This window comes from Ciona robusta, chromosome 3, assembly GCF_009617815.1.
Source record: "Ciona robusta chromosome 3, ASM961781v2".
Taxonomy (NCBI): Eukaryota; Metazoa; Chordata; class Ascidiacea; order Phlebobranchia; family Cionidae; genus Ciona; species Ciona robusta.
This window is the reverse complement of record NC_143237.1, coordinates 10,738,906-10,762,221: the sequence shown is the minus strand read 5'-3', so window position 1 is coordinate 10,762,221 and position 23,316 is coordinate 10,738,906. Positions and strand designations below refer to the sequence as shown.

Genomic DNA, 23,316 nt, shown 5'->3' with positions numbered 1-23,316 from the left:
AGCGCCCGACGCGATTTTTGTGCATTTTTTCGCGCTCGTTAAATTCTGGAATACGAGTCACGCTTCACTGAACACTGATGACCAGGTTTGCATTTAAATTATATACGACACAATACGTCGCTTTGTGACGTATTAGGTATATTAAATATCCTCAATAACACAGTTGGCATTTTTGAACTACCGTTGTTAAAGTACAGTAGCTTTTAATATGTATTTTGAAGTGACCCTTTTAAAACGTAGCTTAGACCTAAATTTAAACACACGTTGTGTTCTATAGCAGTTACAGCGTAGCTTCTTATAACGGCATATGTCGCTATATTGACACAGCTCATGTAATAGATATGCGGGCATGTTACGAGCGTTCAGCAAACTAATTGCTGTTGTGCGACTACAAAATGTGTTTTAAGCTTAACGGTAAGTTTCACATAACGTCAATTTTATTTATTACTTCCGACGAGATTTTTATGTTCAAATTAATAAAACAACGAAAAGAAAGTAATTAATAGCAAAACGGCAGTCGTTAAAACACGCTACAGGTAAAAGCTACTTCAGGAAGAGTGTCAAATAAAAACTTGACTGCCGAACCCAAGTAAACAAATGTATAACATTGTGTACAATTTAAGACAAAGCAATACCCAACAAAACTCATTTCGTCATCTGTACTTGTTTTGGCTTAATACAATTTGCAAATCCTGTGATTTAGCGTGAATTATCTATTAATAAGCCGCGCATCTCTGTCCCCACCTTGCGGTTGAAGTAATCTACAAATAAAATTTCAAACTTTGTCGACTTATGCGAAAGATCCATACCAGATTAAAAGTACCCGATCTCGGAAGTCAAACAATCTCGGGTTCAGTTAGTACTTAAATGGGTGACCGTCTGGGTATGCTAAGTAAGGTATGCATACATTTAAAAAATAAATATATTTATAATTAGTTGATTTACATCGGTTAAGATCTAAATTTAGGACACTATGAGAATACTTCCCTTTAAATAGAAATTTCTCAAAACCAAAAGTTATGTCCGCTTACCACACACTGCAATAACTTCAGCAACTCGACTGTGGGCATGGGAGTGGCAACCATGGATAAGTCACTCAAGTTCCCACCCACAAGGATATTAATGACCAAACCAACCAAAAGTCATGTCTGCTTATCCACACACTGCAATAGCTTCAGCAACTCGACTGTGGGCATGGGAGTGGCAACCATGGATAAGTCAAGTTCCCACCCACGAGGATATAAACGTCCAAACCCAATCTTTCATGATTTGAAACTTTTATTTTGATATAAACAACAATACAAAAACAACATTATTAAATACAACAACAAAACAAATATCAAGACAACGAACATTGCCTTCAAACATCTGTGTGTGTCTCATAGTTTTTAATCACGCAGGTTTATTTGGTTTAACAAGAAAATGATAATTTGGTAAAATTTTCTTCAAGAAATCAAGTTGTGGGGTTTGAGACTGTGGAGAGAAAAACAAATTAATGAACGTTTATCATTATGTTGGAGTAATGGGGCAATTCTGGCATGAATCCCAGGTCCCCCTGCAAGCGCAACATAGTACAACCTTATGCAAATGGAACAGATTCAACAATTCATCCTCATTTACTGTTAAATAGCTTGCCCAAGAACACATACGCCCATAATGCCAGCAGCAGTGAGCTTTGAACCCAATACCCACTTTTTCTAATGTGATCACCCAACCAACCACTGAACCACATTCACAATCACACATAATGTGTCGGCCACTATAAGAAACAAAATCCTAATGCAAACAACAATGCTTCCGGAAATATGCAAAAAGCTTTTATAAACTGGTATAAAGTGTGGCCACAACTTACATAGTAAGCTCACATAGTAAGCTCACATAAACCAACTTACCGGCAACTTATCATTGTTAATCCTTCGGAGATAATTATCTCCACAAATTATCGTATTCTCTGGAAGTATTTCTTCAGTGTTGACGTGACAACCAGCACCGATGACACAACTGTTTGATAAAGTTGTGTTCGGGCCAACTCTTGCTGTGTTCACAATGTTAGTATAGAAACATATACTTATAAAATAAATGAATCATGAAAGTACGTGTGCATGGAATAAACAACTACAATTTATATATTTTTGATTGGCAGGGCAACTTTAAACAGGTTTATTGTGCCCACCTACGTATTACCGCCTATGTAACTTATTTTATTCTCGCGTCATGAGGCAACGATCATCAAACACAAGTGTTTTGTTTCATACACCTCGTGCCCGCATACAATTAGCACGTTTGCAACTTAGTGGGTGATGGTTTTTTCTGTATGGCTGACAATTTATACAACCAATTAGTGAGTTTTCTCGTACAAGGGAGCAAATCTAACATGTTCAAAAGTTTAAAAACATGTGTTGATGTGTATATTGTTCTATTAAACTTTAATATTATATTCTCATCAATAAAACACCATCTCACCCTTCGCTTCCAACACATTATTGTTTCCGAGCGATTTTCCTTCGAATTCTAAGTAAAAAATAAACAAAATTTTACAAAAGGTGAACACCATAACCTGAATGTTTATAAATCGCCCTCAAATTTTTGAATATCTTCTTCATTAAACACAACTAAAGTTCCCACCTGATCCAACTTCGAACGTGTTGCAATTCCCAATGATTAATGGCGAGCTACCCGTAACTCCAGGAGGGTTTCTGGGGATTAACATAACTTTATATATTCAATGAATAAAAAATTGCCAGAGTGTTTTGCCCTAGATTCCTAGTAGATGTGGTGGTGGGGGGTCTATTAGTGGGTTTTAATATTTTGTATTACACAGGCAAGATGATTTCTTAAATTATCTTAAAGTGCACCTGTGGCCAGTTTCTGGTAATTTAGATTGGAGTATTACATGATAATAATGGTATTCTTTGTACATGGTAACTTGTAAGCAGGCATGAGGTGTATGAAACAGAACACACGTGTTATAATGACTGTTGTTAACCCGCCATGCCAGGTTTAATAAGTTGCATTTATACTAATAAAGAATTATGAATTTAAAAATGACAGAATATGATTTTTAAGCATCAACGTGTGTGATTTATAATATATTGTCTTTAAATTAATATAGGACCAAAGATAATTACATTCTATGACATCACACCTGTTAATTATCCTTGTTTGTTCTTCAATAATATTCCCTTGTCCAATAACAATGGGGCCATCTTTAGCGTAGATCCCAGCTTTAGGGTGAACGACACAGTTCGCCCCGATTGTTATACTGCCCTCTAGTGTTGCTTCTTCACACACCAGCGCGTCAACAGCAACGATCGCATTCGGGCTAAACAATATTGATAAAGAATAAACGGTGGGGCAACGATTGTCGTTATAACAGGAGTGTTCTGTTTCATACACCTCGTGCCAAGTTACAATGTATATAACTTTATGGGTGATTGTTTCAGTTTTTATTTGGGCTGAAAATAATAATAAAAAGAGAGTTAGTTAAATAAAGGAGTTTTAAGTTCTATGACACAGATAAACAGATGCGTCCTTGCGCAAGATACTTAACGAAAATTGCTCCAACTCAGTGGTCAGGGTAAAACTAATATATATATATGTTTTTATATTATCATTTGGGAATAAGTTTAACATAATTCACTCTACAAAATGAACAAAAAAATATTTAAACCAAAAAACTCACTTTGTTTTCTGTTTCCTCTGGCTTAACATGGTAACTTACATTTAATCTACATTAACCTAAACAACAAAACCAACTTTAAAGATAAGTTTACCAATGTTGGCACAATATGAAGAAATTCAATATGGAACTAAAAGTATAGCTACAAATTGAAAGGAGAGGTTTTATCTATGGTGACGCATGGCAAGGACCTGGTAATTAGGCCATAGGTTGCCCTACTTGCCTGTTACCACTAGATACCAAGGCGCCAAACCAAGTGGCAGGGTGGACAGGCCTGCTCTGGAATTTCCTGCACCGCACAAATGTTAAAAAGGCTTTTTAGAACTTTTTGGCAATAAGAAGTAGTTAATTCATGATACGTCATTTCTTTTTGGGTTTTGCGCCAAAAAAACTTGAAATATTTTTCATTCCACTTTTGTCGACTTTTTTGAGCGCTTTTTGGGCTCGAGTTAAATTCTTGTTTTCTGAGTTAGTTGGAGATTTGACAAGTTTGGAGTAATCTTCACTTGCTTCAGTTTTCACTTTCTTAGCGCTCGGTTGATTCCCAGAACTTTTACGTTTCTCTATTCGTTCTGGTATCTTCAAATGTGTAGCAAGTTTCTTTGCCAAGTCAGCGTGGATATTTTCGCAAATAAGTCCGTATGCGTAACGTGTGTATGCATCACCTGGTGTATACGGAGTATGGTTAGTCTTATATATGCAGCTAAATAATATGTAGACTGGGATAACAGTAATTCCTATTTATCTCTTTGAATACGGTAGCGAAAATGAAATGAATTACACTTGGAAATGAAAATTAGCAGCAAAACAACGGTCAAAATAAAACATCCATTGGTATACCACTATGTGACTTACATGCCCACACATTAAGTTGAACAAAATCTACTATATTAACCCAAACACTGTCCGTGCTTTATTCTACATGAATACTTATAATCAATAATTACCTTCAGTGTCTCCAATGAACAAGTCAGCTGACTTCAACGCATCAACGGTTCGTTCGACTTTAATCTTCAACCATTCCAGTGTTTTTGTTTCATTGTATCTGTCGATAATTAGTAATTACGATACTACATTATGGTAGGCAGTAGCTTGACTGTGGGATTGGGAGTGGCAACCACGGATAAGTCACTCAAGTTCCCACCCACGAGAATATAAATGACCAAACCAACCAAAAGTCATGTCTGCTTATCCACACACTGCAATAGCTTCAGCAACTTGACTGTGGGCATGGGAGTGGCAACCATGGATAAGTCACTCAAGTTCCCACCCACGAGGATATAAATGACCAAACCAACCAAAAGTCATGTCTTCTTATCCACACACTGCAATAGCTTCAGCAACTCGACTGTGGGCATAGGAGTGGCAACCATGGATAAGTCACCCAAGTTCCAACCACGAGAATATAAATGACCAAACCAACCAAAAGTCATGTCTGCTTATCCAAACACTGCAATAGCTTCAGCAACTTGACTGTGGGCATACACAAGTCGAGTTTTCAACCCACAAAAGAATAAAATAAATATAACTATTAATAAAACACATATCCAAACTAACCTATATGCAAGAAGGTCCACGCAACTTTTTGAGTCACAAATATTATTCAGTTGCTTCACATTTGATGCAGAATGCTCAAAAACTTTACCCAAAACTTCTTCTCCGTTTTCAGTTGAAAATATTTGATCCAGTGGCACAAATTTTTCCCTTGCGTTCGCACACAACGCAGGCAGACACATAAAAAGTGGGTCCATAGGCGTAACTATATATACTGTGCCGTCAGATTTTACTGTTTCGTTATTTATAAACCAAGACGAAAATTCGTCAGTATATTGGTTTAGCTCAAAAAGCTCAGTTTTATTTTCATCAGATGAAATAAGAAACTTAGTTTTTTCTTGCGTTCTTGGGTGTAGTAATGTTATAATTGAACATTTCCGACCGTTAGACATACATTTCTCAGGCAAGACGAATACTTTTGACGAATTTGCTGAAATTATATTTTCCTGCATCCTAAAACTATATACTTATCTTTATATCAACCTGCAAAATAACAGTATTTCACGAAGGTCTTCAATTCTACATTAGCGTGAAAGTTTCACAACAGGTAAAATCACAACGGCGCGAAGTGAAGATCAAATAGCGCTGTATATTATGACGTCATAATATTTAGGCGGGTAGTGCTTGGGGTAAAGAAACGGTGACTAGAATCTAGATATAAATAACCCAGAAAACATGAGTTTGTTAGTTTTTAGATTAAAGCGTGGATGCTAGCCGCCGCCGTAGAACCGAGGTTAGCTCTTCAGTAACCACAGGTTACGGGATCAAGGCTGGACGCTGCCACCTTTGTGGCGTATGTGTGCTTGTACGAGACACTTGCTCCAACCCAGTAGCCATTAAAGATTTTCCTAATTCTCAGCCTAAACAGTCACCTACAAAGTTACATACATGGTAACTTTTAGCAGGCGTGATTTGTATGAAAAAGAACATCCGTGTTTCAACGACCCATTCATAGAACACACCCGTACATTGAACACTTTGTCATAACAACTGAACAAACTGAGTACAAAGGAAATTTATTGCACCATTCATGATCAAACAATGGGTAACATTACATCACTGAGTTCTTGTTTCACCAAATTAAATTCAAATTTCCTTCTCGATAAAACATCATCCAATCTAGCAAGCGAGTTTTTCCTCAAATATTCATCATTATGATGTTGATGTATGGAAGATAAAGATGGCACGGAACATCTTTTGCTCCCCACAACTCCTCTAATGGTCTCAGCCAACACCTCCATCATATTTATCCTCACAATCTCTTTCCTCATGCTGGGAACAAACTTAAATTAAAAAAAAACAAATTTAGTTTCAAAGGAAATATGAAGGTAGTTTATCTAATCTTGGACCTTCAATCTTAGCAATTGCAGTCGTTATAACATGGGCGTTCTGTTTCATACACCTTCTGCCCGCTTACAAGTTACCACAAATGTAACTTTGTGGGTAATGGTTTATATATAGCTGATAATTTGGACAACCCTTTGGTGACCACTGGGTTGGAGCAATTGCAGTTAAGTTTCTTGCTTAAGAACCTATACATACGCCTACAAAGGTTGACTAGTCATGCGAGAATAAACAACATAAATACATCAGTTGCATTTTTAAAAATCACTTTATCATAAGTTCACCTTTTCATAATCCCAGTTAATTTGCATATTTCTAAGTTTTCCATGAATGCGCTGAAGCACGAATATTGCTTCGAGGTTGAGTGATCGTCACACAAAGCAACAACGATTTGAAGCTTAGTTAGTGGCGACGCATAATGCCATAGAAATCCCATTAACTTTGACGGAGTGAGTTGAACATGAGGTGGGTAACGTGTGGAATCAGATGATCTGGTGTTAAAATGTATAATATCAATAAAACCTTTGGTTTGTCTCGTCAACTACAGTAGCGAAAACTTAAGAACAGTTTTAACTTAAACATAGCGACAAAATATGTTTTGAGACCTTATTTATACTGTGGGAGGCAGAAATGGTTGTTTTATATTTTCATTTAACAGAAGTAACACCCAACTTTTATACATAACTATTTTTTGGACTTAAGACAGCAGTACACAATCTTTTGTAGTAATTACTAGAGGCTGTAAAAATATTTATTTTTTGGATTGATTACTAGAGAGTATTTACCCCCAAACATCCTCCTATGGACCCAAAACAACAATAGGTAAGAATTTATGGGCAAATAATTACTCCCCAAACCTCCCCCTATTTACGCCACCCACCTATTAGCTGGATAGAACATCAAGGTGGGGAAAGATATTGCTTGGAACGTAAGTGGGAGTTGTGAGTTAGTGTCAGATGAAACTGACACAATATCAAGGTTCCTTACACCTCTTAACAACCTCTTGAATGAAATAAGTTGATGCGAATATTGTGAACAGAATCCACAGTAAGGGGAATGATGGTAGACTAGTGTATCCTGTATAATATTATAAACGCCTTGAATGCAAAGAATTTATAAAGTTTTTTTTATAAACCTGTGGGACATATCAATCAGGTATTGGATAAATAAATGTTATGCTGAGAATAATATGCAAGTCTATCTACCAACAACTGGGTATTCCTTTATTTATGGATTTTGTAACATATCTGTTGGCAACAGTTTATATTCCACAACCATGCACAACATGTGTATAATGTTGAAACAACAGTTGTTGGTATCCTTTAGCTGGTGGCAACCTAAAATTTTGGTTTCAAAATGTTCCTCAGGTCTTACTGAGACACGCTGTCTTTTTTAAAAAAACAAACATGTGAGTTGAGCCGAAAATTAACTTTGAAAATGCGCGAAAACATGCTGTTTTCAAAAAAAAATTAGACAGCAGGTATAAGTGAGACATAAGGAACTCTTTGCTTACATGGATTACCCTATGTTGGTTTTACAGCAGTTTTAATGCAAATACAATCCCAACCTTATATAAACATAGGCCAATATAACCATGACTATAAATATTAATAACAAATCTCATTCTTTTATTTCCCATGATATCCCGATCTCACCTTTGTGTTTTGATGATCAATCATGTCGATAAAATCCTTCACTGTAAACTCCTTGAGTTGCAAAACATCCTCGTGACCACCAATATTACCCCCATACATCTTCCTTGTGTTGCGCAATCTATCGCTTGTAAACTCCAGGATGAAGCTCACTGTGTAAAGTATGAGTGGTTGGTAAAGGATAAGTTACATAACTATTAATTACTTGACAAAATTTGTAATTTATCTTCTTGAATACAGTAATAAAGATTAGGCAAACTAAAGAGAACAAAGAGAAGGGAATTAACAATAAAAGAGCAGTCGTTATACACACGCTCCAAAGTTACAAGTTTTTAGGTAACTTGGTGCACGGGTAAACGGCTCATAAAGTTAAAAGTGAGCTGTAAAGGTCAAGTTACAAGTTGTATGGTTGGGAACTTGAGTGGCTTATCTATGGTTGCAAAGTTACAAGTTTTATAGGGACTAGGTGCATGGGTGAATGGCTACATAGGAAAAGGATGTACCTATGTACATTAAGAGTGACTGAGTTGTAAAGTTACAAGCCTGAAGCTAAAAGGTTTGAGGTCAGGATGGGCATAGCTACAAAACCAGGCACACAATATGTTTTTGCTTTGCAAAGCATGGCTAGTGATACCTCATAAAACTTAATTGCCTCCCATGCAGACAACACCATACAGACAATTAATTGAACCTGAATATTAGACTTTGCACAGGAAGTCCCACTTACCAATATTCTGCTTTGTAAAACTTCCCTTCATTAAATATTCCATTTCATTATGAATATCAATAATAACTGCATTGGACTTTGTGTCATCTACTTTAACAGCAGTAGCAAGTGCAGGATACTGGGTTGAATCAACCATTAGAAACTGCAGAGTACAATTGCTTCTACAGCCTAAACCGTTAATCTTGGTGTGGTTTTTATGGATATTGCCGCAGCAAATGTTTAAACGCGTTCTATGTTTGTCGTAAAACGACCGCGATTGCACACATGAGTGACTTTGTGTTGCTAATGCTTCAAAATATCCGAGTTTTAACAATCTGCGAAAAAATATCTCCTCGTTGTGGGGTGTTCGCGGGTGACTATCTCTTTGTAAACAGACATTACAAATACTTGGTTCAGTTGGTTGTGATGTTACAATGGATGAACAATGGGTAGAAACTTGGTGGCAATTCTTGTTGTAGATTGTGTTAATCTCTTCAAACTGTTAAACAAAATAAAATTGAACAATATATTATTTAATAAAATACATTGCTTGCTCTCACTTGGTAAAATTATTGTCTAGTAATTCACCCAAAATTTTAGACCTGGGATTCTGAGGTCTATTACTCAAGTATTTCAACACACTACAAGATAGAGCCCACATTAATTGCATCCAGACGACACATTAATTTCAAAGTATTTTCTTACCACAGTGACGTCGTCCAACGAAGGTAGAAACGCAACCAACGTCGGTCCTTTGTTCAAAACTTGGAAGAATAAATTTGATTTTTGGCCAGAAGATAAAATACGTGGAACGACCTGAAACATGAGGTGTATGAATACACTATGTGTGTCTGGTGTATAAGAAGACACCCATGTTATAACTCGACAGTGAGCATGAGGTGTATGAATACACTATGTGTGTCTGGTGTATAAGAAGACACCCATGTTATAACTCGACAGTGAGCATAAGGTGTATTAATACACCATTTGTGTCTGGTGTATAAGAAGACATCCATGTTATAACTCGACAGTAAGCATGAGGTGTATGAATGCACCATGTGTGTATAAGAAGACACCCATGTTATAATTTGCCAGTTAAAATGAGGTGTATGAGTACACCCATGTTATAAATCCACACAACAAACACATATCATTCTCACAATCGGATCTTTCTTCTTCTCCATCCACCCCTCCACAACCTCCCATGTTGAGTTCAACGAGATTTCCCCAACACCTCGCCCACTATTATATATCCTCATGTAGCCTTCCTTTATACCAAGTGTAGTGTGGAGGAATGGGCTTGTGATCAAACCCATTTGGATGGCCCATGATGGAACTAAATGAATGAATGGGATTTATTCACCTTTATGTTGGGGAAAGAATGGTCATTATAACACGGGTGTTCTGTTTCATACACCGCTTGCGAGTACAAGTTACCACGTATGTAACTTTGATCATTTTTTTGTATGGCCGACAATTTAGACAACCTCCCAAGGACATAGATTTACAATAGCCCACATAAGTAAACTAGATGATGAGTTATACAGTAGAGAAGCAACATTTCCTCACAATTACATGAACTTACATTTACTTAAACTTTGTAAAGATATTTGAAGAAACTGTTGCAATAACTCGTTGCTTGTAAGGTTGACGCCAGTACTTGCTATAATGGAGGTCTGCAGGAAATGGTTTATTTGTTTAATATGTTGTAAATATGTCTACAGTAAAACTTCACCCATATAGAATGAAATAGATAAAGTGTTTTACTTTGAGCAATATAGATAATTGGTTTAATCGAAATGTTTTATACAATACAAATGATAAAAGTATGAATGTTTTTACATGCGGATAAAAATAAACAAAAGTAATTACACAAAAAGTAAAATATGTGGTAACTTGAAGCGGGCACGAGGTGTATGAAACAGAACACCTGTGATATAACGACTTTCTTTTTCTGGCCATACGAGGATATAGTAAGTTACATTCATCCATATTCAAACAAACAAACATCCATCTCACCTTTCCATTATTAAGATAACCTTCCACAACATCTAATGTACCAAGGTAAGTGAATGGGAGTAAAACTTTGGAAACAAAACGTGCAAAATATTGGTGTGTATGAGGCCCATTGTAGTGGACGGGGGTCTTTAAACTGAGAAAAAAATAAAAGTTACAATTTACAATAAAATACAACATTTATTAGGAAATAGACTACGAAAAATAAGCAAACTGTGGCGAAATATCTCAGCAAGACCTCACACATAGCAATAATAGTGTACGAAAAGGAAAATACAAATACGCTTTTATAAACAATTCGTTGGACTTGATTTTTGTCTGTTACGTTTTCGTAGCACCAGATCCTTACTGTATTGCTTTACACAAAAAATCGTTCAACTCTATGAGTACCAGGTCAGGGTCAGATTCGAGGAATTTATTACAATATAACAAATGACAATACGACTTCATATTTATTTGTACAAAGTTGAGATCTCAAAACAAACAGTGTATGTGTACTCTAAGTTCTACACCAACCTTCTATGATGTAAATACAAATGTGGAAAAGATTGAAAATTATTATTTCCCCGACATTCCCCCTGATCCCACCAACAGTTGATGGCCACGAAAGATACCTAAATATACAATATAAAATGAAATGATGAAACATATATACAAAAACATAGAATAGTTTCAATAAGTAACTGATATATGATGTTATATTTCAATGCAGAAATGCTTCCGAACTTTTTCAATGCTTTTTAGTTTTACAGATATTTTATGTGAAGGTAAGTTGTACTAGGTTAACTTAATTTTACAGCAAACGGCTATGTTTTTGTTTTTAAAATAATTAAAGATAAATAAGACAAAATTACCACATACATTGAAACTCTTTAAACTGGTAGTTCATATGCCATAGGGGTTATTTTTATTTAAAATAACAGACACTTATATTTACATGACATCTCACCTGTTTATGGAAAACCTGAGCTGTTTTGTTCAATTCCTTGACTGAACTAAAAGACCTTTCACACCATGGGGCGTAATATAGGACGAGAGATATTTCTGAGATGCTTAATAAATATTGTAGGTGTACCAAACTACCAGTGTGTAAGTCGTGTATTGGGGGATGGGTTATAATGGGGGTCGGTTGCGGGGCAGAACGGGTCTGGGGGGAACTGTGGACGCTGTGGGTAAATAAAGATTGTTAAATTACTATATTTTAGAGAAATCTGGGGTGACATTGTTAAAATACCGTTACACTCATAGTTGTCAAACATAGGGAACCTCATTGATTAATGTGGTGAATGCAATATACTTTGGCTCTGCTTGTTGGTATAGACACCTAACAGCAGGGTAAAATCTGGGGTGACATTGTTAAAATACAGTTACACTCATAGGTGTCAAACATAGGGAACCTCATTGATTAATGTGGTGAATGCAATATACTTTGGCTCTGCTTGTTTGTATAGACACCTAACAGCAGGGTAAAATCTGGGGTGACATTGTTAATATACAGTTACACTCATAGTTGTCAAACATAGGGAACCTAATAGATTAATGAGGTGAATGCAATATACTTTGGCTCTGCTTGTTTGTATAGACACCTAACAGCAGGGTTAAATCTTTGAAAACTGTAGTCTTAGACTCCTAAAGCTAAAACATATGTCGCCTCTTTTTCAAAACAACATGTCTTGGATGTCTATGAATGGTTCTGTTACGTATTAATACATCAAGAATACATATACGTAACGGTATACTTTACACAACACTACCTTAAAGTCACCATGAATACGAAAATACTTAAATTCAAACACCAACAAACGATCATAACACTCACCCGTCCCATAAACGTTGAATAAAGAAAACAAATGTCAGAATTAAAATAATTGTTTCTGGTCGCTTTTGCATTGTTTTTATGATCTTAGAAGCCCCGATAGTAACCATCGTGTTTTACATTTTGCTATGAAACTACAAAACTTGGGCAATACTTAATAAACAACAAACTTTTGCGAGTTTTATAACAAATAGTTCATTAATTGGTTTCCTAGTTTGCTGGTTTAGATTAATGGGGAATTACCTAAAGTAAAATGTTAATGTTACCAAACTAACTACGTGGCTTTAGTTGAAAAGGAATTCAACCACTTAAAAGCGCGAAGAAAACATATATAAAATGTTCTTAAGCTGTTTCACTTTTAACTAAACATTCAGTGATATTTATATATGTTATATTTTTTACCAACCCGTATCAGTTGAACGGGTAGCATTTAAGATTATCTGACGTGTTGTTTATTAGTCAGCATTAAAATCATGAGCCAGCGTTATATTTTAAGTTAGGGCGGGAAGCACGTGGATAAATCTTTCAAAACTGTTTGGATTCCACAGAAATAAAACATATAACACACTTTAAATGTTACGCTTGTTTATTCAGTATATTAGACTAATTGCAAACCTTTAATAAAGAAACCAAGTCAAATCCCTAAACAAAACCACATTTTTTTCTTAAATTGACAAATTTATTTTGCAATAATAATGTCCCCTTTGCGATAATACAACATTGGGTACAAAGCTGCTTATTATAAGTAAGTACAAGGTTTGCAAAAGGGATGCAAATATTAATATAAGCCAAGTAATGACGGTAAAATATGGACAAGATACTGAAGCAAGGAATAAATTGTAATTTACCTGATACAAAACGTGTTTAAAATGCTGGGAAGCATTGAGTGTAATAAACATTCTGTGTATTTGGAATATAAAAGTATTTCTGCAAGATTATATGGCTTTTTCATAAAGTAAACGCAGCGTATATATTGCGCACATTCGGTGAATTTGAATACTTCTGTAATGGCAACTGTTGCTGCCCAGTTAGTGATGGACAACTCACTTATGGATAATCTTTATACAGGATATACGAGACACATAATATCACACAGTGCAAGATCTAATTTTGAGACTTTTCTTCTGGTAGAAAATAAACAAGATGAAAAAGTCTCGTTGCCTGACAAGTTAAACATTAGTCGAAATAAAACGTTGGTTATAATTATTCTTATGTTATTGTTTTTGTACCAGAAGTTCAGTTTCAAAATTATATTATGCCTGGTAGACAAAGCAGAGAGTGCAAGATGTTGTAGCTTGGGATATAAACGGCTGTTTTAAATTTACAGTGACCAAGTGTATCTGTTGTGTAGTGTAATATTGAATTAAATAAAATTGAATACTTAATGATATCAGCTTTGCATATTTACTTGAAAATATTATTTGTTGAAGAATTTAATAATTTCTGTAAAATCTAAACAGAAGACACTTAATTGTGATGTCACAGATCACTGTTAAACAATGTGTTCAATTATTTGAAGCATTGTATTTATATTCTAGAATATTTAATATTCGAACAATGTCTTCTTGTCAATCCCACTTCCGCTTGCTGTCATAATACCAACATGGTCGCTTGTGACGTAACCATCTCCGTTCTCAGGTTTCAATGCCAACTTGCTATTCTTTGTGAGCTGAATTAGGAAAGGTTGGGCTTGGGATCCAGTTGCTGCAACTTTCTTATCTCCATCAACGGCCCAATACTTTCCATTGGGAGCTGGAATAAATGTAAGAAGAAATTAGAATTTTACACAACATACAATATTTAAGAAATAATTGCGTTTTTACTTCGCCATTGCTTATGAGTTACTTATTTGTAACTTTGTGGGTGATTATTTATCTATTGGACTGCCAATTTGAACAACCAACCACTGCGTTGTAGCAATTGCCGTCAAGTGTCTTGCCCATGGACACATACGCCTACAATGATAGCAACATCAAACCTGTCTATTCGGATTAGGATGTAAGAGCTATAACCATTGCACCATGGCATGGATAAATTTATCAAACAGTGCTGGATGGTAAGGACCACATTGCCCACATATAAAGTCCCGGTTGAGAAAAAGCAAAACAAACCTTTAATCCCATAAGCTCCGTCGTTTTCCTCCATTTGGAAAATATCGTAAGTTGCCCGATTTCCCTCCAACTTATCCCCTTTACATCCGACAAAACCGTGCTCACCACGGAACACAATGATGGCTCTGTTACATAACAAACAACTATTATATTCAACACAATCAACTGAGTCTAATGTATTGTACATAACACAGTAATATAACATTGCTTATAGTTTTAAATATTAACAAAAAAACATATTTCGGTGTTTTCATTAAACAGGTTAAATTATTCTTTGTGCAAAATGCAAAATATTTTTTATTATAACAAAGAAACCATGATCTACACACAATCAAACCTGTTCGTTAATCTGAAAGTAAAATCTTCTGCATCTTTGCTTGGAGCGAATAGATGACCTGATGGTTTGATGCTCACGTAGTTACCATTGGAAGCCACCAAGCGAATAAATCTACCATGCCATTCGACCACAAAGTGGGTGTTCGCATTACTGGGAAACAAACAATGTTCATTTTCTTATGTAAATGTTGCTTTTAGTAAGTATTCTAGAAGTGGGGTGCATTTTAAAATAATTTAAAGTTAATTATTTCATAATAAGAATAAATAATGTTAATTATCTTTTGTAATTATTATTGCTTAGAGAAACACATGTTAAGTTCATGAAGGAGGGTCCAGAGTTTCCCTTTGCTTCTTAGAGGGGATGCAAGAGATAACAAAGGATCGTATATGAATTATACCTAAACATGCCTTTCTCTACACAAAAGTAGAGTGCAGAATTTGTAGGTATTGCTAATGGCATTAAAGGGTGTGAGGGTTGTACCCCTGGCCCTAACTAATACAGACTGTGCACATTATTAAGTGGAAGTTAATCAGAAACAGCCACTCCTGACAACAGTTCCCGATGTTTGAAACACTCACTTAGTATCTGCGGCATCAGCCAGGATACTTTGTCCATCCAATCTCCAATACTTCTCTTTATCGTTGCGGAAAAATACTTTCTCAGTTGCCGGGTCAATTTCCATCTGAAACGTCTCACTTTCCTCAGCATCAATTTGATTGGCTGAGAGCTGGAGACCTGTTTTGTAACAATGCAGATTATTCTGACTGTTTTTCTTTTATGACTCAACATGTGATTCAAAGTCAAAGTTTCAATAAAACTTAATGTTTAGAAAAGTTTAGATTATTCACGAGGTGTGGTAAAAATTGCTATACCATGTGTGTCTGGTGTAAGAAGACACCCATATGTTATAATCTTACGAGCATGAGGTACAAACCTTGTTTTCCAGAAACATATTTTCCTTTAGTTTTAGAGAAGAGTGTAATCTGTGGATGAGAATCAATCAACGCAAACTCTTCATCTTTTCCAGGCTTGTCTTTACGTCCTTGTAGTTGACCTTTGGGTCCAACTGGTGACAAATATCTACGAAGAAAACAATACTCCTTTAGTTGGTGATAGGTAAAAAAGAAAAAAAAAAGGAGCAGTAAAAATACCAATATGTCAAATTGTTGTTGATAAACGTATGGTCAAAAAATTAATTTTAAAAATTAAGAAAATATGCTTTCTTAAAGATACCAAGTTAAATACAACTTGAATTAACCAACATAGCATTGATTATTCCACAACTTGCTCGGTTCATTAAAAATTAAACGCCCCGAAAAATCCCAACTACGAAACATCGATTTAGAATTGAGTTTCTATGACGTAATAGTTACGACGTCACGACGAAACAAGTAACATCGAGTTGCGTCCAAAAATTCACATAAGAGAAATACAAGGACACCCGTTCAGTACCAGGGCCCATTTCCCTAGAAAACAATATCGCCTCGGCAGTGGGCATGAAGTGTGCGAATCAAGGTTTTATAATTCACACTATTGCTGACGTGTGCCCGTATTCATTCAAACATACTACACAACGTATATTTAGAACTAAAATGTGGTCTAACCATTATTTCACCTACCTCCCATCATGCTTGCTTTTAAACGCAATCTTCCCCGAGTAAAACTCGATTGTGAACAAACACTCCTGACCCTTAGGTTCCGCATGTAATGTTCCATCGTACCCAAGGTATTTGCTGTTAGATGTTACAAGAGCATATCCCTTGTCCTTGAACAGTAGTGTAATAAGTGTGTCCTCCCCCCACGGTGTTCTTTTAGTCATATGGACTTCTTCACCGTTTGGTGAGAGATGGGCGTAACATTTACGTCGAATGTTGCAAATGTTCACCTGTTATGACGTAACAAAAGATCAGTGTTATGTAACAAACTATTTAGATTGTTGCAAATTCTTACAAACAATCAATGTATTAAGGTTAATTAAGGTAATTTATTGGTTTGTTACGTCACAAACTAGAAACACCCGACGGTGTAATTGTAGAATCTCACACAAACCATCTGTGTGATGTCATAAACGAATTATGATTACACCGACAGCTTGCACGCGAAACCACGGGTTTTAGTTTGTAATTTCACCCTGTTCTAGATTTAATAATCGCTTTTGACATTTGACACGAAAAATCCAATTTCGTGCACCGCGTGTTTATTAGAACGCGCTGTTTGTTTGGCGACTATGACGTCATCAATCAAATAACATCCCAGAACAAAATCTTTTATGACGAAACAATTACGATCGTAAATCAAATACTTTGACGCTACCATCATTGTGGGCGTATGTGTACAAGCCATTTAATTGCAAACCCCTACTTATATAAAAATTATTTTAAACTTTTTAAAACCAACACCAGTGTTTCCAAATAAATAATTGATTAGTGTTGACCTATTCCACATCTGGTGAACGCAAATAAACCACAACAGTTGCGACATTTAGGCTTACCCACCGCGATGGGAAATCTAATTATATTTTCTGCGCGTCGCTCAGATCTTAGACAAGAGCTTTTTAGTTCACGAGTTTTTTTTTCGAAATCCTAGTTATGTATAGCGCGGTGGTTAGCACTCGCAAGGTAGCTAGAGCTCAGACACGTGGTGAGTGAAACAAAACACCCATGTTGTAACGACTTCGCCTAGCCACGCGAACATAAATAAGTTGCAAAAAATTTTACAACAAATATAACGAAGTTTAATCGAAAATTCACGAAGATACAAGAATCAACCAAAACTGCAGCGCAATCAATTAAATTTGTTAACCTTTTGTTTGCAACGTCTGGCCTACATTGTTTATTACCCAATAATCGTATATTACGTCATAATGTATAGATGCGTCACCTTCCGCAATCGATGTCACCAATTCGAACCGAATTACACGAGGCAAAAAATAATTTCCAATAACAACTTTAGATATAAGGGGAACGAAATTAGACACAGTTACATCCACGTTCATTTTTGCCCGAACATTACTTCTTAAACACTGGAAACGTCCAGAATATGTTTACTCCATCTACCTGTGGATGCATTGCGAGATGGATCACCCACAAATACGTGTTTGAAATTGTTTGTTCGAAACATGACAGGTTGTCTCCGCTTCCACCAAAATATCGTTCATACTTTGAGCTCTTGATCGCCCACCGACCATCAGTTGTAGCTTCGACCTGGAACTTATTTTCTTCCGAAGGCGTCTCGGTGTCACAACTAACCTTGCCGTTCTTGTCGGCTCCCAGGTAACGACCGAGGAAACTCTGTAAATACGGAGGAAATTAACTTCTAACTATTCATGTGTATTTTATTGCACATCATTAAAGATATAGTAAAGTGGGGGTAAGATGGGACATATTTTCCGTTTATTTTATCTTCCCATTTAGTAATAAATAAAGAATATTTACAGAATTAAATAACCGTAATCTAATGACTCTAAAAAGCGTTGTTAACACGATTAAAAACTATGGAATATTGTGATAGCGGTATCCCATCTTACCCCACAGTTCTATACTTATGGTACAATGCGTTTCCACCATAAAAGGAACTGCAACATGGCTGAAAACTTTAAATAGAAAACCTTATTTCCTGTGAGTTATAATTAGAACATCTTATTCTTAACCAACTTCCTCGGACAGGTTCCTAGTTGTGATTGTAAACATTGCGATTTAATAAATGGGCCATATTATGCAATGATAATTTAATGCATTTTATCAAAGCATGAATTACTGACTTTTGTCTCTTTAGTCTAAACGAAGATGAATGAATGAATGTAACTTACTTTATCCTCGCGTGGCCGGAAAACGACAGTCGTTATAACACGGGTGTGCAACTCGCGCCAGCTTACGAGTTACCAAGTATGTTACTTTGTGGGTGATTATTTTTTTTGGATTTTTTTTTCATTTTTATGTATGGCTGATAATTTGGACAACCCATTAGTGACCACTGGGTTGGAGCAATTGCCGTTAAGTGTCTTGCTCAAGGACACATACGCCCACAATGGTAGCAGCGACGAGCCTTGAACCAATTACCTCTGGGTTAGATGCACGCGCCGGAAAAGATCGACAAGTATACAAAGACGAAAAGACGGACCATTATGATTAGGTATGCACAATGCAAATTATTATGCACAATATTCAACATAACGGGTATATGTCACAATGTTTTTAATGACGTCACAGTACACCGGAAGAGGAAAACAGGAAAGTGACGTCATGTCACGTGATAAGAGCTTCCGATTAAATGTCGAATTTAAATTACAACCAACAACAACATGTAGCGAGTAACAAAGATATATCTACACCCAGCGTTGTTCAGCGGAGCGGAGATATTTCGTTGTTTGTTCTTTTAAGTGACTATTACACTACAGTGTAGCCTGCCTCGGTGTAAAAAGAACAAACAAAGAAAAAAATATCCACCCTCAGCGTTTTGTTGTTTTATTTTAGAAAAAATTATACGTCACAATCGCCCCTTAATAGTTACGTCACAAACCACATCTCGTCTAGACATGAATCGAATTAATTTCGATCGAAACCGCCAAGGGAGTCGCGTCTTAATGCGAAAGCCGCGATTTTGGTTCTAGTTTCCGAAACCGAATGTAACATACGAGTGCGGTGCTGATTTATTTGAAAGTCGCTGACGTGCGTTGAACAACGTTGGGTGTAGATATTTCTATGTTTGTTCATTTTACACTAAAACGAACTACGCTAGTGTGAACGCCGCTTAAAAATAACAAACAAAGAAATATCTCTCCCAGCGTTGTTCGGCGCAGGTCAGCGTAGATATTTCTTTGTTTGTTTAATTGGTTTTCCTGTAAACCTTTTATAGCTTTAACAAAATGCGAAAAAAACGATCAAGATTCCAACCCCCCACCTTGAAATATACGTCATTTCCGCCGTTAGGTTCTTGCTCCAAGCTCCATGTTTGTTTTTTCTTTAAACTAGCGCCACTAGCTGCGATCTTGAAGCCAAATGTTTCAGCGGTCAAATATTTGTTGCTGGAGTTGATCAAGCCAAACGTGAACTGCAATGCTTCACTCAGTTCGCCCATCGTGTATTAATTTAACTTAACTTAGTAAAGTACCTGGTTATGAAACAAAGGTTTGAAATAAAGTAAAAACACTTGTGTGTCACTGAATAAAACACTTAACAGCAATTGCTCCAACCTAGTGGTCACTAACGCGAACCGATTAAAATTGATTGAGACCATCAGCTTTATGGCAAACTTATTATTTATGAGATATTCACTTTTAAACCCAACATAAAATGCTTAAATACACCATATGTGCCCGGTGTATAAGAAGACACGCGTGTAATAACCTGACTCGCCTACACCTTAGCTTCCGCATGATAATCTAAAAAAAAAACAGCAACGAACTGAACTAATCCTATGAAGCATATATTATTATATAGCGCATATAATCCACAACGCACACGATATACAGATTAGGCGACCTCACAGACATGGCTGTATATTGAATATACTTCATTAATATTTGCCCCCCAATACTCGAATCCTGCTAAACCCTAATTTGGATAAAATACCAAAAATAAACAGTTTTAGCGCAAAATAAGAAGCGATAAAATCACTTTCGGTTAAAATATCAAAAAATCTATAAAAAGAAGATAAAATGATATTTATTGCGTCATAATCGATTCGCTATTGGCGATAACTCAATTTATTTTGAGCAGATTTTTTTATCGGTCGTAAATAAACGTTAATGGCCAAGCCCCTGCTGTACACGAAACGTTGTTGGATGTAAATTAACAGTTATAGATGGTTTCTCTTTGCACAAGGGATGTAAATTTGGGTTTTAAAAGTTAAACGACAGACAGGGTGCCAGGGTATGTGATAAACAACAGACAGTGTACCAGACCGTGATATAGATGGGTGTTTCATTTTAAAGTCACATTTGGATCTGTTTGCGGAACACCACAAGCGTAAAATATCATATTTAAAATCGTACACAACAGAATTTAGGAAACCACGTGGGATAAACGAGGAACAGTGTACCATAGGATAAACGACAAACAGTGTACCGAAATTTAGACCCAAGGCACCCAAGTCAAACGAAACTCAAAACCCCTTTACCGATAACACTCTGATTACCCTTATCATATTTTCCCACAATGTTATCACTTCCACACGGGAGGATTGGGTAAATGAGGTTACTTTTTATCTATCGGCGTCGTTTACTTTAAGACCGCAACTTATTTGCCTTTAAACTATAAACGTAGCTTTAACGACGACTGGAATTAAAATTTGATTTAACAGTTTAAACTAGTTACACTTTCAGGGCTCGCTGTTACAGAGACACTCAACACCCGTGGTCCCATGCTCCATTAATAAAATATACTACATTTGTTTTAAGTCGTTTTTGTTTACGTCTGTTATTTTTATTAAACTTTTGTAAAAAATGTTTTTGTCAATTCGATTTCTGAATACGTCACGAGACGAAACGACTGTAACCACGAATAACAGGGAATATTAATTCACGATTAAGGTTTAATATGTTAGTAGTTAGTCGATAACTAAGTTATCCATTACCAGTGAAAGTTTATACACCAGACACCATGAGTCATTCAAGTTACACTGGTTTCCCAAGCGGCACAAACTTCCTATATTAAACCATGATGGTTTCTTTTGGGAAATGTCTTTGCTTTTCCTAAGTTTAAAACCCAGTGTAAGAGATTGGTGTCCCGTCGCGCCCTTGTCTGCTAAATCGGCGCTTAGGAAACTGTTTTGTTGATAGATTGTTTGTTATTCAATTCCCCATTGAATAACGGTCACGGTAACTTGTTTATAAAATAAGTAAAATGGGAAATACAAAACGAACCGCCTGTATTTACCCTCTGTGCTTATTTATAGTTAAACTAGAGGTAAATATTACCAGCAAGCGAATTACCAGCATTTTACGCACCCAAGGTTTCCATGGTGATCGCATAAACCTCTGTGTGACGTAACAAAGGTATATACATCGTAACAAATTTAATTATTGCATAATAAAAGTTTTACCAGAATAATCCATTATTTCATAACAATCACGCACAATTATAATACATGTATATATAACGACCTATCTACACGCCCTTCAGTAAAGCACGATGCTGTACCAGAATACACTTTAGAAACCTTTTGAAAACGCACTTTAGAAACCAAGCGAACTTATAGTACGGAATACACGTTGTGAATATGTGATATATACTTGCTTTAATATAACTGTATTTCGACAAGTTACCTCAAAGCCATGGTTTGTATAAGTTATGCTGTAGCTAAGTATAGAACGCGTTTGTATTAATGCAATATTATACAATGTTGAAACATACAAGATATATTATTTATATATCATCAACAAATTATAGTATAAACAACAAAATGTTGATTTTCATCAATTAAGCCATACCACAACACAAAAGTGAAATCCCTAAACTGTTGTCTCGCGGAAGTGGTTCATAATACGTCATATCCTTTCATTCGTAACTCGAGTCACGTCGTAAAGAAGTAGACAACACAACACATTAGAAACATAGACTGCTTTGCATTATACACAATATGACGTAATTAGCAAATAAAACCTTAATTAAATTACTGCATTAAATACGCTGTGGTTCATTACACGACGACGACATGGTTCATTTTCACTTTGGAATACAAGAAACCATCTAAAACACGAATAGTCATTATATTTCTACATAACTACATTATTGCCGCAGATTTAAAAACACTAACTAACAATTAGACAGCATTGTTATTTTACATTGATGAGGTCCATACTACAGTATATGCTTATAATGTTCGCACAGATAGTCACGACTAAATTTAACACATGCTGTTCATACTGAAGTCTTTTCTATAAATAACAAAACAACCAATACAACTGTACACACACCACACAGCATACCAGTTCTGTTACCAACATTCCATTAATAAAATTCGGTTCATTTCTGCAGCGCTGATATCATTCTTATCATCAAACCGACAACTAACAACTCGAACACGCAGTAATTACACGAACCGGCGACTGCCTGATCTGAAACACTCCCAGCTCTCTCTCTCGAGTCGCTTGCTTGTGTTT

General features: G+C 36.0%; 4 protein-coding genes across 5 annotated transcripts; all 4 read right to left on the bottom strand.

The window, feature by feature from the left end:
* Nucleotides 1-1,260: 1,260 nt before the first annotated feature.
* LOC149739337 (dynactin subunit 6-like) lies at nucleotides 1,261-3,822 on the bottom strand. The gene is made up of 6 exons (XM_089873900.1): nucleotides 3,683-3,822; nucleotides 3,146-3,322; nucleotides 2,626-2,696; nucleotides 2,464-2,511; nucleotides 1,893-2,035; nucleotides 1,261-1,473 (listed from the first exon to the last, which is right to left on the bottom strand). Exons 1-6 carry the CDS (start codon nucleotides 3,709-3,711, stop codon nucleotides 1,393-1,395), a joined length of 549 nt encoding a protein of 182 aa, XP_089730026.1. The 5' UTR covers nucleotides 3,712-3,822; the 3' UTR covers nucleotides 1,261-1,392.
* LOC149739336 (ribonuclease H2 subunit B-like) lies at nucleotides 3,739-5,788 on the bottom strand. The gene is made up of 3 exons (XM_089873893.1): nucleotides 5,237-5,788; nucleotides 4,627-4,724; nucleotides 3,739-4,344 (listed from the first exon to the last, which is right to left on the bottom strand). Exons 1-3 carry the CDS (start codon nucleotides 5,683-5,685, stop codon nucleotides 4,040-4,042), a joined length of 852 nt encoding a protein of 283 aa, XP_089730019.1. The 5' UTR covers nucleotides 5,686-5,788; the 3' UTR covers nucleotides 3,739-4,039.
* A 444-nt stretch (nucleotides 5,789-6,232) lies between these two features.
* LOC149739335 (thioredoxin domain-containing protein 11-like) lies at nucleotides 6,233-13,015 on the bottom strand. Of its 2 annotated transcripts, none has more exons than XM_089873872.1 (12): nucleotides 12,771-13,015; nucleotides 11,901-12,117; nucleotides 11,468-11,565; nucleotides 10,955-11,087; nucleotides 10,521-10,611; nucleotides 10,096-10,271; nucleotides 9,641-9,751; nucleotides 8,957-9,434; nucleotides 8,233-8,381; nucleotides 7,458-7,654; nucleotides 6,862-7,068; nucleotides 6,233-6,516 (listed from the first exon to the last, which is right to left on the bottom strand). In XM_089873872.1, the coding sequence occupies exons 1-12, from the start codon at nucleotides 12,875-12,877 to the stop codon at nucleotides 6,501-6,503; spliced, it is 1,980 nt and encodes a 659-aa protein (XP_089729998.1). In that variant the 5' UTR covers nucleotides 12,878-13,015; the 3' UTR covers nucleotides 6,233-6,500. The 2 variants fall into 2 exon arrangements, with proteins under 2 accessions (XP_089729998.1, XP_089729997.1); XM_089873871.1 differs by having other exon boundaries at nucleotides 6,233-6,505.
* A 634-nt stretch (nucleotides 13,016-13,649) lies between these two features.
* Nucleotides 13,650-20,348, bottom strand: LOC149739334 (fascin-like). Its single transcript, XM_089873884.1, has 8 exons — nucleotides 20,115-20,348; nucleotides 18,272-18,505; nucleotides 16,835-17,100; nucleotides 16,150-16,295; nucleotides 15,794-15,950; nucleotides 15,216-15,365; nucleotides 14,879-15,003; nucleotides 13,650-14,519 (listed from the first exon to the last, which is right to left on the bottom strand). The coding sequence occupies exons 1-8, from the start codon at nucleotides 20,289-20,291 to the stop codon at nucleotides 14,311-14,313; spliced, it is 1,464 nt and encodes a 487-aa protein (XP_089730010.1). The 5' UTR covers nucleotides 20,292-20,348; the 3' UTR covers nucleotides 13,650-14,310.
* Between the last annotated feature and the right edge of the window lie 2,968 nt (nucleotides 20,349-23,316).

What these genes read in the sequence shown, in the direction of transcription:
- LOC149739337 (XM_089873900.1), bottom strand. Translation starts at nt 3,711, where the DNA reads ATGTTAAGCCAGAGGAAACAGAAAACAAA. An exon ending in CAAACAAGGATAATTAACAG is followed by an intron (nt 2,697 to 3,145) that starts GTGTGATGTCAT and finishes GTTAATCCCCAG; the next exon opens with AAACCCTCCTGGAGTTACGG. An exon ending in TTAACAATGATAAGTTGCCG is followed by an intron (nt 1,474 to 1,892) that starts GTAAGTTGGTTT and finishes TTCTCTCCACAG; the next exon opens with TCTCAAACCCCACAACTTGA.
- LOC149739336 (XM_089873893.1), bottom strand. Translation starts at nt 5,685, where the DNA reads ATGCAGGAAAATATAATTTCAGCAAATTCGTCAAAAGTATTCGTCTTG. An exon ending in GTGGACCTTCTTGCATATAG is followed by an intron (nt 4,725 to 5,236) that starts GTTAGTTTGGAT and finishes AATTATCGACAG; the next exon opens with ATACAATGAAACAAAAACAC. An exon ending in GTTCATTGGAGACACTGAAG is followed by an intron (nt 4,345 to 4,626) that starts GTAATTATTGAT and finishes CGTATACACCAG; the next exon opens with GTGATGCATACACACGTTAC.
- LOC149739334 (XM_089873884.1), bottom strand. Translation starts at nt 20,291, where the DNA reads ATGGGCGAACTGAGTGAAGCATTGCAGTTCACGTTTGGCTTGATCAAC. An exon ending in ATCTCGCAATGCATCCACAG is followed by an intron (nt 17,101 to 18,271) that starts GTAGATGGAGTA and finishes ACGTCATAACAG; the next exon opens with GTGAACATTTGCAACATTCG. An exon ending in AAAAGCAAGCATGATGGGAG is followed by an intron (nt 16,296 to 16,834) that starts GTAGGTGAAATA and finishes TTTTCTTCGTAG; the next exon opens with ATATTTGTCACCAGTTGGAC.
- LOC149739335 (XM_089873871.1), bottom strand. Translation starts at nt 12,877, where the DNA reads ATGGTTACTATCGGGGCTTCTAAGATCATAAAAACAATGCAAAAGCGA. An exon ending in TTTACAAAGTTTAAGTAAAT is followed by an intron (nt 10,272 to 10,520) that starts GTAAGTTCATGT and finishes TCATTCATTTAG; the next exon opens with TTCCATCATGGGCCATCCAA. An exon ending in TTTTACAAAGCAGAATATTG is followed by an intron (nt 8,382 to 8,956) that starts GTAAGTGGGACT and finishes TACTTTACACAG; the next exon opens with TGAGCTTCATCCTGGAGTTT.